At 36.8% G+C, this 12,616-nt stretch overlaps 1 protein-coding gene across 1 annotated transcript; it reads left to right on the top strand.

Moving 5' to 3' along the window:
- Positions 1–4,236: 4,236 nt before the first annotated feature.
- Positions 4,237–6,113, top strand: LOC120438902. The gene is made up of 6 exons (XM_039609481.1): positions 4,237–4,292; positions 4,483–4,827; positions 4,919–4,954; positions 5,077–5,184; positions 5,266–5,288; positions 5,924–6,113. Exons 1-6 carry the CDS (start codon positions 4,247–4,249, stop codon positions 6,044–6,046), a joined length of 681 nt encoding a protein of 226 aa, XP_039465415.1. The 5' UTR covers positions 4,237–4,246; the 3' UTR covers positions 6,047–6,113.
- Positions 6,114–12,616: the final 6,503 nt, after the last annotated feature.

The raw sequence follows: 12,616 nt of genomic DNA, 5'->3' as shown, positions 1-12,616 counted from the left end.
AAGTTACTAATAGGAAGAGTCAAGTGGTCTTCAGGGGAAGGAGGCATGAGCGAGATACTGATCACTCCACAGGAAGTTCACAGTGTGGTCTGAGCACAGCTGAACTCACAAGGCCTCTACAGTCAGTAATAGTTCACAGCAAAGAAGAGGCATTGAAACTTGAGCTACTTGCTTTTAACTAGATAACATCAGGCTTTGTATTTTCACAGACTTTAGAAAAATATTCCAAGACAGTAATATGTTTTATAATGAAATGTAATTGAAAATATATTTTTTGATCCTGCAAGCTTTGATGAAAAACAGTGTATGAGTCATGAATAAAATCTCTGGAACAGTAAGAATTTGCTGATTTCAAGACTACAAATGAATAAGAAACACAGACAATCTTGCAACAGTTTTCTCTTTGCTGATAGAAACAATGAAACCACAAATTTAATACAACATTACTACTACATAAGTTGTACTAAATTGACGCCATCTAAATTTATTTTAACTTTGTCAATTTTAATTAAGTTTTCATTTTCCTCTATTACACCCTGACACAGTCAGTGTGTATATGGGCAGCTTTCTTGCTTGACCATGTTCTTGTGTACATTCTGGGGTGTAACAAATCTCATGCATCTCCCCCTGTTATTTTCCACTGCGGTGACAGCACTGTGTATCAGATGAACTGAAAACCACACAGACACTAGCCTTTAAAACCACACGCAACAAATGCTTTGCTGTTTTCACAGAAATGCGTTGCTTTCGTTCTCCTTTTTTTTTTTGCCTGCAACAGAAGAATGAACAAAGGTGTGACTTTAACCACGAGCAGAACCTGGTTTCACTGTTTTCAAATGGATTAACTGATAGGGTTTTAGAAATTAAAAACAACTTCATAACATAAAACGTGCGTAAGCAGCAGTACTCCTTGTCACAGTTATTATTAGTGCCAGACTAGCTTGAGGTGACAGAACTGAAATAACAACTCAGGTTCTCCGAACACATGTCGTGACCCTAACTACACTATCTGGTCTACTGTGGGAGGTGCCTGTGTGGGGGTGTGGCATCCCCATCATACCGCCCTTTATTGTGTGGAACCAATGACTCCATTTAGCAGTGAGCTCTGTTAGTTAAGCTATAGATGGACGTTATTATTGTATTGTACAATCCATAGAATAAGACACAGCAATAAAAACACAACAAGCTATAAAATCAATAAAGACAATAAATTAACATATTCAACTTCTGCTGTTCACAGTAAGACACAGCTATGAGGCAAACTTAAGAAGCTGATGACCGGTGACTTTTGAATTATTATTCACAAGTAGGAGTTTTTGAAAATAACTTCATAAGGCAGCCAGTGTAACATTGCCAACAATGTTTTTGTCTACCAGTCAGGAGATGGTGGAGCAACATCAGCTCCAATCCTGATAATGCCTTACCCAAGACAACATATATACAGAAGCAGCAGTTGTCCAGTTTGCATGTGATTAAAGCATAGATAGCTATGTTATTCAATTCAATTCAATTTCATTTAAATAATCACAAGAATTGGCATCTAACCTGTAGGACACACTGACAAGATTCAACATCAACCCTTTTCAAACTCATGATCCTGTCTGACATTCTCCACAACACTAGTCACATATTCTTTCTTAAAGATTACCATTACTCCATTTCTCTTTATATCTACACAATGGTAGAACAGATTAAACCCACCTCCAGTGTTCCTGGCCTTGCTTCACACCTGGTCTCATGCACAGGCAGTATACTGACAGGTGGCTGTAGCTCAGGAGGCAGAGCAGATCATCTACTGATTGGTAGGTTGGTAGTTCAATTGCTGGCTCCCCCTAGTCTTCGTGCCAAATTACCTTGGCAAATTACCTAACCGTAAGTTCTCTCCATTTACCAGTCATAGGCCCTACATTTAAATCCGAATCAGAATACTTTATTGATCCCTAGGGGAAATTATATTGGTTACAGTGCTCCAGTACAAACAGTAACAAAAACACACGACACAACAAGTAAGAAATAGCACTAAAAAGCTGAGAAATATTTTTTTTCCACAATGATGCCTCTTGTACATCATCTTATTATCTTTTGGGAGATGCCTGTGTCATTTCCAGTCAAAAAATAACTTGCTGGTTGAATAAAAGTAACTTTAAGTCAAAATTTGCCAGGGGAATGAATAATTATGGGCTTGACTGTAAGTCACTTAAATATCTGAATAAGAAAGAACAGCATGTGCAAAAAAGGTGTAGCTATAGCAGTATACAGTGCGTTAGGTGGATGAGTTGTACAGGGAGATGGCCACAGGCAGGAATGATTTCACTGAATGACACAAGAATCTCAGTCTCTCACTGAACGTGCTACTGTGGCTAGCCAGCACATCATGGAGTGGACAGGAGGAATTATCCAACATTGTCTTTATCCTGGATAACATTCGCCTCTCCATCACCACCCTAAGAGAGTCCAGCTCCATCCCCACAACATTGCTGGCCTTGCACATCAGTTTATTGAGTCTGTTAGCATCAGCAACCTTCAACCTGCTGCCCCAGCATGCAACACCGTAGAGGATTGCACTGGCCACAACAGACTCGTAGAAAATCCTTAGCATTGTCCAGCAGATGTTGAAGGACCTCAGCTGCCTCAGAAAATAGAGTCGGCTCTGGCCTTTCCTGTGTTTTTAGCCCAGTCCAGTTTATTGTCAATGTATACTCCGAGGTATTTATAGTCCTCCACCATGTCAACATTGACCCCCTGGATTGAAACAGGGATCAGGCGTTAAACTCCTTACTCTCACCTCCACACTCCTGCCTTCTCTTCTCTCCTGCTGCCTCCTAGCAGGGCATCCCCCTTTCTTCTTCTTTTGTCTTTGGGCAACTGTAGCACAGTTTCCACTTGCATCCTGTTGGGCAACAGCACTAGAGGTGGTTGTTGTTGTTAACTTAGACCCAAATATCTAATACTGAAATTTCATTCTTGATGAGCTGCAAATATGATTTGGTAAAGCATTCTGACACAATCCTACCAGTCTGGGCTTGGAACTGCCAGGGAGTAGGAGTAGGCTGGTTATTGTCCTTTGTAAGAGCAGTGAGTGATTTTTTTGTTAGTAACTCAATTATTTGAATTATTTTAGGGCTTTAACTCAAAATTGATGTTCTTTTAATTGTCAGTCAGCATATTTACATGTCTACATTCCAACATGTCTTCATGCAGCATGCTTACCAAGCTTCAGAATATTAGCTGATGAACTTAGAACTCCAACCTCTCTTTTAAATACAGTAACATCCAGCTAGAATTAAAACAACATGACTGTGACCAAAATCATTTACTGAGTCCAGAAACTAGTGGTCACCATTGGTGACAACACAATGGTGACATGTACATGCAGTTAATTTTTAGTAATCATGGGTCTGACCACACATATCTTTAAACTCACTCTTTGATTTTCATCTCAGTTAAACATTTATAGACCATGAAAGTGTACATAAAATAATGAAGTTTAGAAAGAGCAATGTGCCACTTTCAACAGAATAAAGACCTTCCTATATATAACATTTATAACCATTAAATAGAAAGCCCAAAAACGTATCTTTTGCTGTTTATTTTTACATAAACAAGTAAATGTAACTATAACTCAAGTTTCCACACCAGCTTTACATGTAATCAGAAAAGCAGTTTAAAAAGTCTGAAAAAGAGGCTGAATTTCATACAGAAATCTAAAAATGTTAGATGGTGTTATGTCAAGAATGAGCACAAGAATCAACAAGAAAACAGTAAGACTTTAAACAATTTTACAACTTTAGGATATAAAGTTATTTCCTTATCTCATCTCTATGAACAAATCTAAATGGTATCCTTGGATAACTGCCAAAAAAAAGGGGGCAGACCTCTGTAAATCCCCCCTTTCCTTTCTTTTATGTATCACACCAGACTTTTAGGGAGTAAAATAGAATATTTTGAGTTTTTGAGGAGGCTCATTGATAAGTGACTCATTGTTTGACTCTGTTTACTATATTCTGAAGTGGATGTAACATGGAATTATAAGTCTGTGAGTCTCATAGCCCAGAAATCTTAAATAAAAATGTAACCTTTGTGTTATCTCACAGTGAATAAAGCTAAAATATCTACAAATGCATTGCATTGCTTTGGCAGGTCACTGACAAAATGAAAAAAAAAAAATCACCCCGCCCCTCTAAACCCCTTTATAAGAGCTGCGTGGTTCACTAACTGTCCGAGCAGAGACAGGATTAAACACACGATGAGGAGCTTCGTCTTGATAACAGCTTTGTTTTTCTGCAGCCTCAGTAAGTACTGGCACATTACTACTATCACCTTAAAATAAGTAATGGAACGAGGAGCCCAACAAAATTTAAATTTGATTGTTAGAAAGCAGTGATGTAATTAAACTGAATAAAAAGTTGTCACCCTGTTATTGGGTCTGTTGTACCGTACATTTCGAGTTGAATCTCATTTTGTCTTTGTTGTTTGATTCAGGATGGACCTTTATCTCTGGCTCTGAGGTTCACACTGTGACAGTCCAGCCTGGTGAAGACGTCACACTGCAGTGCTCCAACATTTCCAGAAGTCAAACACATACAGAGTGGTTCAGAGTGGTCAACGCGACTAAAACTAGCTGTATCTCCTCCATGTTTGGATCTCATGGCCAAGCCTCTTTCTGTAACGGATTTCAAAATGGAAAATTTAATATGAGTTCCAATGTCACTTCTGTCTTTCTTAAAATCACAGAAGTGAGTTTATCTGATGTTGGGCTGTATTTCTGTGGATTTTACGTGGATGTGCATATTATTATTTCCAATGCAGTAGAGTTAAGATTTGAAGGTAAGCTTTCTTTAGTGGCAGAACAGCCTGATGAGACTTTCAATAAGAACTGGAAGTCAAAAACTATTATAATACCCATGTTTCTTTACAGGTGGTGAAACGAATGATGAAGATTTTAAGACTGAAAGTAAGATTATTTTCCTGTCTCTAAAAAATTAGATTTTTATTGTGATCGTAGTTATTTAACTATTGTCAGTATTATACCTGAAGTGCACAGCCTGAAATGTTTCAGTGTAACTCTTTTTGCAGAGTCTGATAGAATGATACACCTGATGAACATCATCCCAGGTGGTCTGACTGGTTTACTCATTATACTGGTCATCATTCTGGTTTTAAAAATCAGAACACCTCAAACAGGTAAAGTTTCTTTTCAAAGACAATTTCTATGGTTGCTAAAAATAAACTAAACACACTTTTATATTTTCAATTTAACTCCAGATCCCCAACCAGGAAACATCAAGGTAAATGTGTTTTTACTCACACTGTGTAAATTGTATGTCATGACTGAAAAGATTCATTTAACCTTGTAATTATTCTGTGAATTATATCAGCCTGAACATGTTTTTCAGGCAAGCAAGCAATGTTGTCCTATCATTTCATTCACAGCTGAAAAGTACGTGAATAATCAAAACATGCACGCAGGGAAAAGACTCAGTGATAACATAAAAATAATAGCTGAATTTGAAAAAGTATAATTTATGGTGGCCGTAGTTTAGGAGAAGGCCATCTACTAGCAAGAAGGTTGGTAGTTTGATGCCCGGCTGCTCGCGTCTGCATGCCAAGTATCCCAAGTTGCACTCTAGTGTGTTCAATGGAGTGTTACATAGAAAGGCATAGAGAAAAGTGCTAGTGTGGATGATACAAATTGTTTAAAATGCTCAGTAGAGTAGAAAAGCGCTGTACATAAAGCCTTCAAATTAAAACAGTATTTAAACCCATTATTTGGAATCCAAGTGTCATTATTCATCTTGTTTTCATATTTTACTTTAAAACTCTTAAAATGTCACTTTATATGAAATCCTTCGTCATATAACCCACAAATCCACTATTTCAGATTTTATTTAACTGAGCTGTAACTAAATATTTTGAATTTCAGAATAAGAGCTCAGATGACCTGAACTACGCAGCTATGAGTTTCCAGACAAAACTCAAAAGAAGTCGCAGGCCTGCGACACACAGAGAGCTGGAGTCTCATGTTGTGTATGCTGCAACACGGTAGACAAAGAGGTGGAGCTCATGCTTTATGATACTAACCCACTGATGTAGTTTTGTGTATGTGTTGTGGATGATGTGGCAAAAAATAAAAATAACAAAATTTGCATTGAAGTTGTCTTTGTATCTTTACTTTTGTGCCTCTGTCTTTTTTATTGTGCATCTTTTCTTTTAAGTGTGTTGATGATGGGAAAGTTGATGATCTGATGCTGATTATGAACTTTTCTTATGAGGAATGTCTCATTGTCTGTTCTGGGAGGAGAGGAATAGACATGCTGATATATATTCTTTTGAGTCCTTGGAAAATAAAAACTTTTTTCAAACTTTTCCTCCATTGCTTTATTTCTCTTTGTCTACCTTTTGTCTGAGAAGAAAAACAGGTATTGAAATGTAAATATAGAGAAGTCAGAAATGACACTGATGACAGTGAAAATGTGAAAGGGAGAGTCTAAATGTCTGCTGAGGAAGGAGTCAGGTAGTAAGGAAGAGACAGCACAGTGTGATCTGAGCAGAACTGCATTGAAAATCTAAAGTTGGAGTTTCTTGAACAGCATAAAAGCAACAGAATTATGATCTATTTAAACCAGCTGCTGTGTGTCGACATCTTAATTGTTTAACAATACAATAAGTCAGTGCCTTGAGGTATGAGCAAAGAATAACATTTCCTTCCATCAGTCTCATCTGGCATTCTCAATCGCATCACAGACCATTACACTGCACAAGCTTTTTAAAATTCACACAAACATGATGTCTTTTGTTAAAAATTAAACAGCAAGAACAGATTTTGCTAAAGCATGAACACGTTCCTGATTTTAAGAATCATTTACTGAGTTTTTTTTCTCTGACATCATGAAACTGAGTCTTGTCTTGCTGTCAGTAGTAGATTATTTGACATGTTGGTTATTTGTTTGTGAGAAAAATAAGCAACTGGGTGGTCTACTTTTTGAGCATGCTCAAGAGCACTGTGCATGTCCCTACAACACTGACATCAATTGTCAATGGAACTGAGCATTGGGAGCAAAACAAGGAGGAACTTTAACCTCTCAAAATCATGCTGGTATGGATGCTGGTAAGTTCAATTTGGAATTCAGGAAATAAATTAATTTGTGGATAACTGGTTATGCTTAACTGTTTCAGTCTGAATTACAGCTGAGTCAAGGTATTGAAGTTGACTCAGTATTGGCTCTGCAGGAGCGATAAAATTTCAGCATGTTTTGTGTGTTTCTTGTGAGGATTGCTGTTAACATGGTTGGTTTCAGCCTGCTGTCTGAGGACTTTCTATAGGCAAGTCTAGCAGAGTTGTAGATAAGGTGTATCAGATAATACCAATAAGGCAAGAACCTTGTCAGCTGTCTGAAACTCTTGTTTAATCACAAAATGATGTAGATGTTCAAAAAAGAAGAAGTTCAAAGAAACAAATACATTTCTGAGGTTTTTCAAAGTTTTCTCAAAAAAGTTTAATCTTTCCAAGATTGCAGTTTTGTTCTGCATAATCTGAGATTCTCTGGGCCCATTGAAATATCAGTAAAGACCACCTTACTGTTACAAATGCAAGATGAGTGGCAGGTTAGAAAAATTTAAAGGTGTATGGCAAACCAATAATTGTATAAGGACAATACAGACACAGGGGTAGCTCACAACTGTGTTTCTCTGCACAAGATAATGAGCTTGTAAACATCAATTTGCACCAGTTATTTACAATCAAGTGCTGTGACAAAATCCAGCTACTACCCTATGTTAGAAGTTCTCCAGTATTGTAAATAGAGTAATAAAAATCATCTGTCTGCTTTCCTGTTTAGTGTCACAGGTAACTACAACTAGATATCAGGTTTCACATGCACCACACAGCTGGAAGACCCTAAAAAGAACCTGTTGAACGAGGGACAAAAGTGAAAATGTTTGCAGGTCATTGGTGGGATGAAGAAGAAAAGAAACACTCCGCCCCTCTGAACCCTTTTATAAGAGCTGTGTTAGAAACTATCAAAGCAGTGACAGGATTAAACGCATGATGAAGAGCTTTGTCTTGATAACAACTTTGTTTGGCTGCCTCGGTAAGTATTGGCTTCTTGTTACTTTGTAAATTGTTAAACGATTGTCATTAAACACAACTAATTGACCAGTCACAATAACTTCAACACTGTAGAAACAGAAATAAATTTTGTGCTCTTTGATTTCAGGCTGGATCTCTGTCTCAGGTTCTGAGTTTCAGACTGTGGAGGTCCAGCAAGAGGTCACACTGCAGTGTTCCAACATTTCCGCCTATCCAACGCAGACAGACTGGTTCAGAGTGGTCAATAAAACTAAGCCCAGCTGTGTTTCTTCTATGTATGGATCTGACAGCGAAGCTTCGTTCTGTCATGGATTTAGAAACAGAAATTTTAATATGAGTTCCAACGTCTCTTTTGTCTTCCTTCAAATCAAGCGAGTGGATTTATCTGATGCTGGGCTGTATTTCTGTGGATTTTACATCAACGGACATACAGTCATTTCTAATGCAGTCGAGTTAAGAATTCAAGGTAAGATTGGAGTTAATGATCTATTTATATGTTTCTATGTGTTTGTGTAATGTTTAGTTTTTCTCATCAATTTTATTTTTACAGTAGCATGAAATGAGCTGAAAGAGTAACAGGATATTATTATGCATAAAAATAATTTAATGGCTTTGGTTCTTCACAGATACGGATGAAACAAATGATGGAGTGGAATTTAATGATCAAGTGAATGGAGTGGACAGTAAGCATCTTTTCCTTTCTCTTAAAAGTTAGGTTTAGATTTTTAATTATATTTGAAATGACTTCCAGAATAACTTTTTTTTTCTTTCTTTCATTTCATGCACATGGATTGCCTGTGTTTCTGCCTGTGTTTCTTTGAACTTTACATAAATAAGCATCTAATCATCGCTAATAATATTATTAATCAACATCATAAGATAATACACAATAACACAGCTATAATAAACTTCAGTTTATAGGTTCAAGTGTTTTGACAGAGAAATTAATGCGCTTTAAAATTATTTGTAACAATTCGAAAGGGAGCCAGCAGAAGTCCCTGTGGAGTATCAGCTGTCTGCTGAAAGTGTAAGAGGCCCAAGAGAGTGCTCTTAAATTTCAGTTTACATTAATTTTAATTTGCTATATTTGTAATAGTCATAATACAAAGTAAAATTACATTTATGGTTGCTTTACAGTGAGAGTGACTTTGATTTTGGTCATTACTTACAGTTTGTTTGTTTTTTAATTAAAGACATAAACAAAAATAATGCAAATTAATGGAAGTTTTTACATATAGTATTCAGTGTACTCAGTATGAATATTCATAACCATAACCATTACTAATAATAATAAATCATGAACTAAACTGTTGCTTGTCATGTGTTTCTTTGGTGTATTAAGAGTTTTTTTCATGTGCTATGTGCAGAGGTGTTGTGTTTCTGTTCTCAAACTGATCTCCCTGTTGGAGCTCAGTCTGGGGGGAGTTATTTTTTTCTCCTTATCTTTCCTCATGTGGTGCATTTTCCATTGTTATACCTCTGTGACCTGTCTTCCCCGTGTGATGTTTTTGTGTAATGTATGTATGGTCGGAGGGTAAGATGGTGCCGCCATTGCGTGCAATAGGTCGGCAGCCTTAACATGAAATTTCCCCTTGTGGGACTAATAAAGGTATCTTATCTTAAACAAATAAACCCAAGTGTTTTAAATATGTAATAACGTTTGTTTTACCTGTTAGGTTTGGACTAATAAATAACCACATCAGTTTTGATATTTTGATTACATTAAAACTATCTAATCTATTTTTTTAAGGCATTTCCTGTTTTGTTATTTTTCAGTGTATGGATTTGTATTTAAATTAGTAAATGTGGCTTTTTGCATGAAAGCACATTAAACAGTCTTTTGCAAATACAAGTTATTATATATATTATAGCATTTTAACAATATATTTTATCAGTCAATGCTGTTTGCTGTTGCAGAGTCCAGCCTTGTGCCTGTGGTCTTTGCCACACTGGCTGTTTTCTTTGTGATGGCTGTCGTTGGTTTGGCTGTTAAGATTGTGCCGCTTTTTTCAGGTACATACAACACGTGATTTATTAAGAGTTATTACATGTGATACAATGAGTTTTAACACTCAAAATTTAACTTTTTATATTATCTTTCAGCAGTGGACAAAGAACAGCATACTCCCAGGAACAAGGTGATGCTTTAAAAAAAATGCAAATTACATTTACTAAAAAAGCTAAGAATAGATCACTTGTGATTATGATGCCGTGTAAGAAATAATCATAATCACTTCAAAGTCTTCAAATATCCCAGGGAAGCTACTAAGGTCAGTGCAGAGCAGCATTGACGATGTTAGAGAAGGTGATCCAAAGAGCGTATTGAGTGTGAATGGGCTGGAATTATCATTATCACGGCTCTTTGTACCCTGCTGGAGCACTATGGTGCTTGGAAACTTTTTGCTTGAAATCTCTTACATGTTTTATTTTGTTCAGTTTTAGTTATATAGCAGCAAATCAAAACAATGGTCACCTCAAATTAGGTTGCAAATTAGGTGCAACTTTTTCACTAAATGAAAAAGTTGCACTTTGGAGATACATTTATTTCACACGTGCAGCTTATTGCATTGCTCCTTGTTGACCACGAAAGGACGCTCTGTTGTAAAGTTACAGCAGCATGAATTGTATATATCATATAGTCATAAATTCACATAATGAAGTGTTTGAATCCAGTGGTTGGGCTCTTTCTATGTATGAAAGGAAAGCCTAGCCAGATCTTGTCTAGTGATAACTGGGATAGATTCCAGGTGCTCTATAACCCTGAATAGGATAAGGGCTGGAAAAGAATTGAAGAAAAGCTCTCTTATCTTATTTTTATGTTACATTTCTTCTATTCTGAAGATATCTACCAACCACTAAGAAGCAGGTAGCCCTGGGTCCATTTTGTGAAGAAAATATTGTACCTCAAACACCACATTTAGCATGAGTGGACAAGTCTGAAGTAGAAACCTGGAGTTATTGTAAAACAAAGTTGATAGTCCCAATCCCTATTATCTCTATCTGAAGGTTTCAAACGAATGTAATGAATGAATCCCACACTTATTTGGTAGTGTATCACTCAGAGGTACACTTAAAACCAAAATCATTTGACTCTCTTTCTGTCTTTTTTGGAGTCTAGCCTAGAATACTCTAGCATATACTAAGACTGTCACAGTCAAGGATAGTGAAAGTACTGACTCTGTGGCTGTTTTGGTATGTGACTGTAAATTTTTCACCTACAGAATGTGGACTCTGTTGACCTGAACTCTGCAGTGTTGAGACTCCACCCACAAACACTAAGAAGCAGAAGGCCTGCAAAAGAGACACAAGTGGAAACTCATGTTGTTTATGCTGCCAGTGCATAGAGCTGATTCTCTGTGTTCATGATGCAACAGCATATTTAGTGGTTTAGTCTTTATAACCCTGGACTAAACATTTTTCTGCCTTAATTTGTCTTTATCTCAATAAAACGAGGGCACACAAAGTTACTCATAGGGGGAGTCAGGTGGTCTTCAGGGGGAGGGAGGCATGAGTGAGATACTGATCACTTCACAGGAAGAGACTTCACAGTGTGGTCTGAGCACAGCTGAACTCACAAGGCCTCTACAGTTAGTGAAATTTGACTTTCTGCTTTTTACTAGTTCGCATCAGCCTTTGTACTTGTAGACAGTTAAGGAAAAAATATATATATAAATATGTATGCTTTGATGAAAAAAAACTGTGACTGATGAATAAAGTCACTGCCAGAGAAAGACTTTTCACTCACCACAAACATCAAATAACTATTGATTTCAACACCGAGAATAATGCTACATTAACCTCCAAGGACCTGGCGTCCACATGTGTGGACATCACATTTTGGGTTGTCTAGACACTTATGAGGACATTATACTGCCTCTGTTTTATCCAAATTTAAAATGAATGTCTTCATATGTGGCTCTCATATTTCTTAGAAACAAAAATAGGCAAAAAAAATCTGGTGATTCTTTGTTTTCCATCGGTTCCCAATATGTCCAAATATCAGGTCAGTTCAGGTCCTAGGAGGCTAAAAAGAACGCTGTTGTTTCATTTTTGATGTAAATGATAAAACAATAAATTCTGTGGCAACAGTGTTTTTGCTAGAATTATTTTGTGCGGGTATATCCCTTCATATGTTTTTAGATGTGTTCTTTAACTAGATATGTTGAAATTGTCACTTTTTTAGTTGCCTCTATTGTATACTGACAAAAGGGGCAAATAAAGACACAGCCAGTGTTTATATGGGCAGCTTTCTTCCCTGACCATGTTCTATGTGCAAAGCTTGGCAAGTTTTATGCACCTCCCCCTGTCTTTTTCCACTGCAGTGGCTCTGTGTATAAGCCAAATAAAAAGCCACAGAAAGACTAGCCTTTAAAACCACAAACAACACATCTTGTACTATTTGCACACAATTGTTTTTTTTTTCTACATTTTTTAACAGCCTGTTTTTTAACTGGTAGGTTCCTTTGTCAAAAACTACAAAGTACCAAAGTGGCAGAAAGGCAACTCAAATTACCACTCGTGTTGTCT

The sequence above is a fragment of the Oreochromis aureus genome, linkage group 3 (assembly GCF_013358895.1).
Source record: "Oreochromis aureus strain Israel breed Guangdong linkage group 3, ZZ_aureus, whole genome shotgun sequence".
Taxonomy (NCBI): Eukaryota; Metazoa; Chordata; class Actinopteri; order Cichliformes; family Cichlidae; genus Oreochromis; species Oreochromis aureus.
Note: the sequence above shows the minus strand (reverse complement) of the source record. Positions and strands in the feature narration are given on the sequence as shown.

Excerpts from the sequence above, each read along its gene's own strand:
- LOC120438902 (XM_039609481.1), top strand. The coding sequence starts at position 4,247 with ATGAGGAGCTTCGTCTTGATAACAGCTTTGTTTTTCTGCAGCCTCA. Across the intron at positions 5,185-5,265 it reads AATCAGAACACCTCAAACAG|ATCCCCAACCAGGAAACATC; the intron begins GTAAAGTTTCTT and ends ATTTAACTCCAG. Across the intron at positions 5,289-5,923 it reads CCCAACCAGGAAACATCAAG|AATAAGAGCTCAGATGACCT; the intron begins GTAAATGTGTTT and ends TTTGAATTTCAG.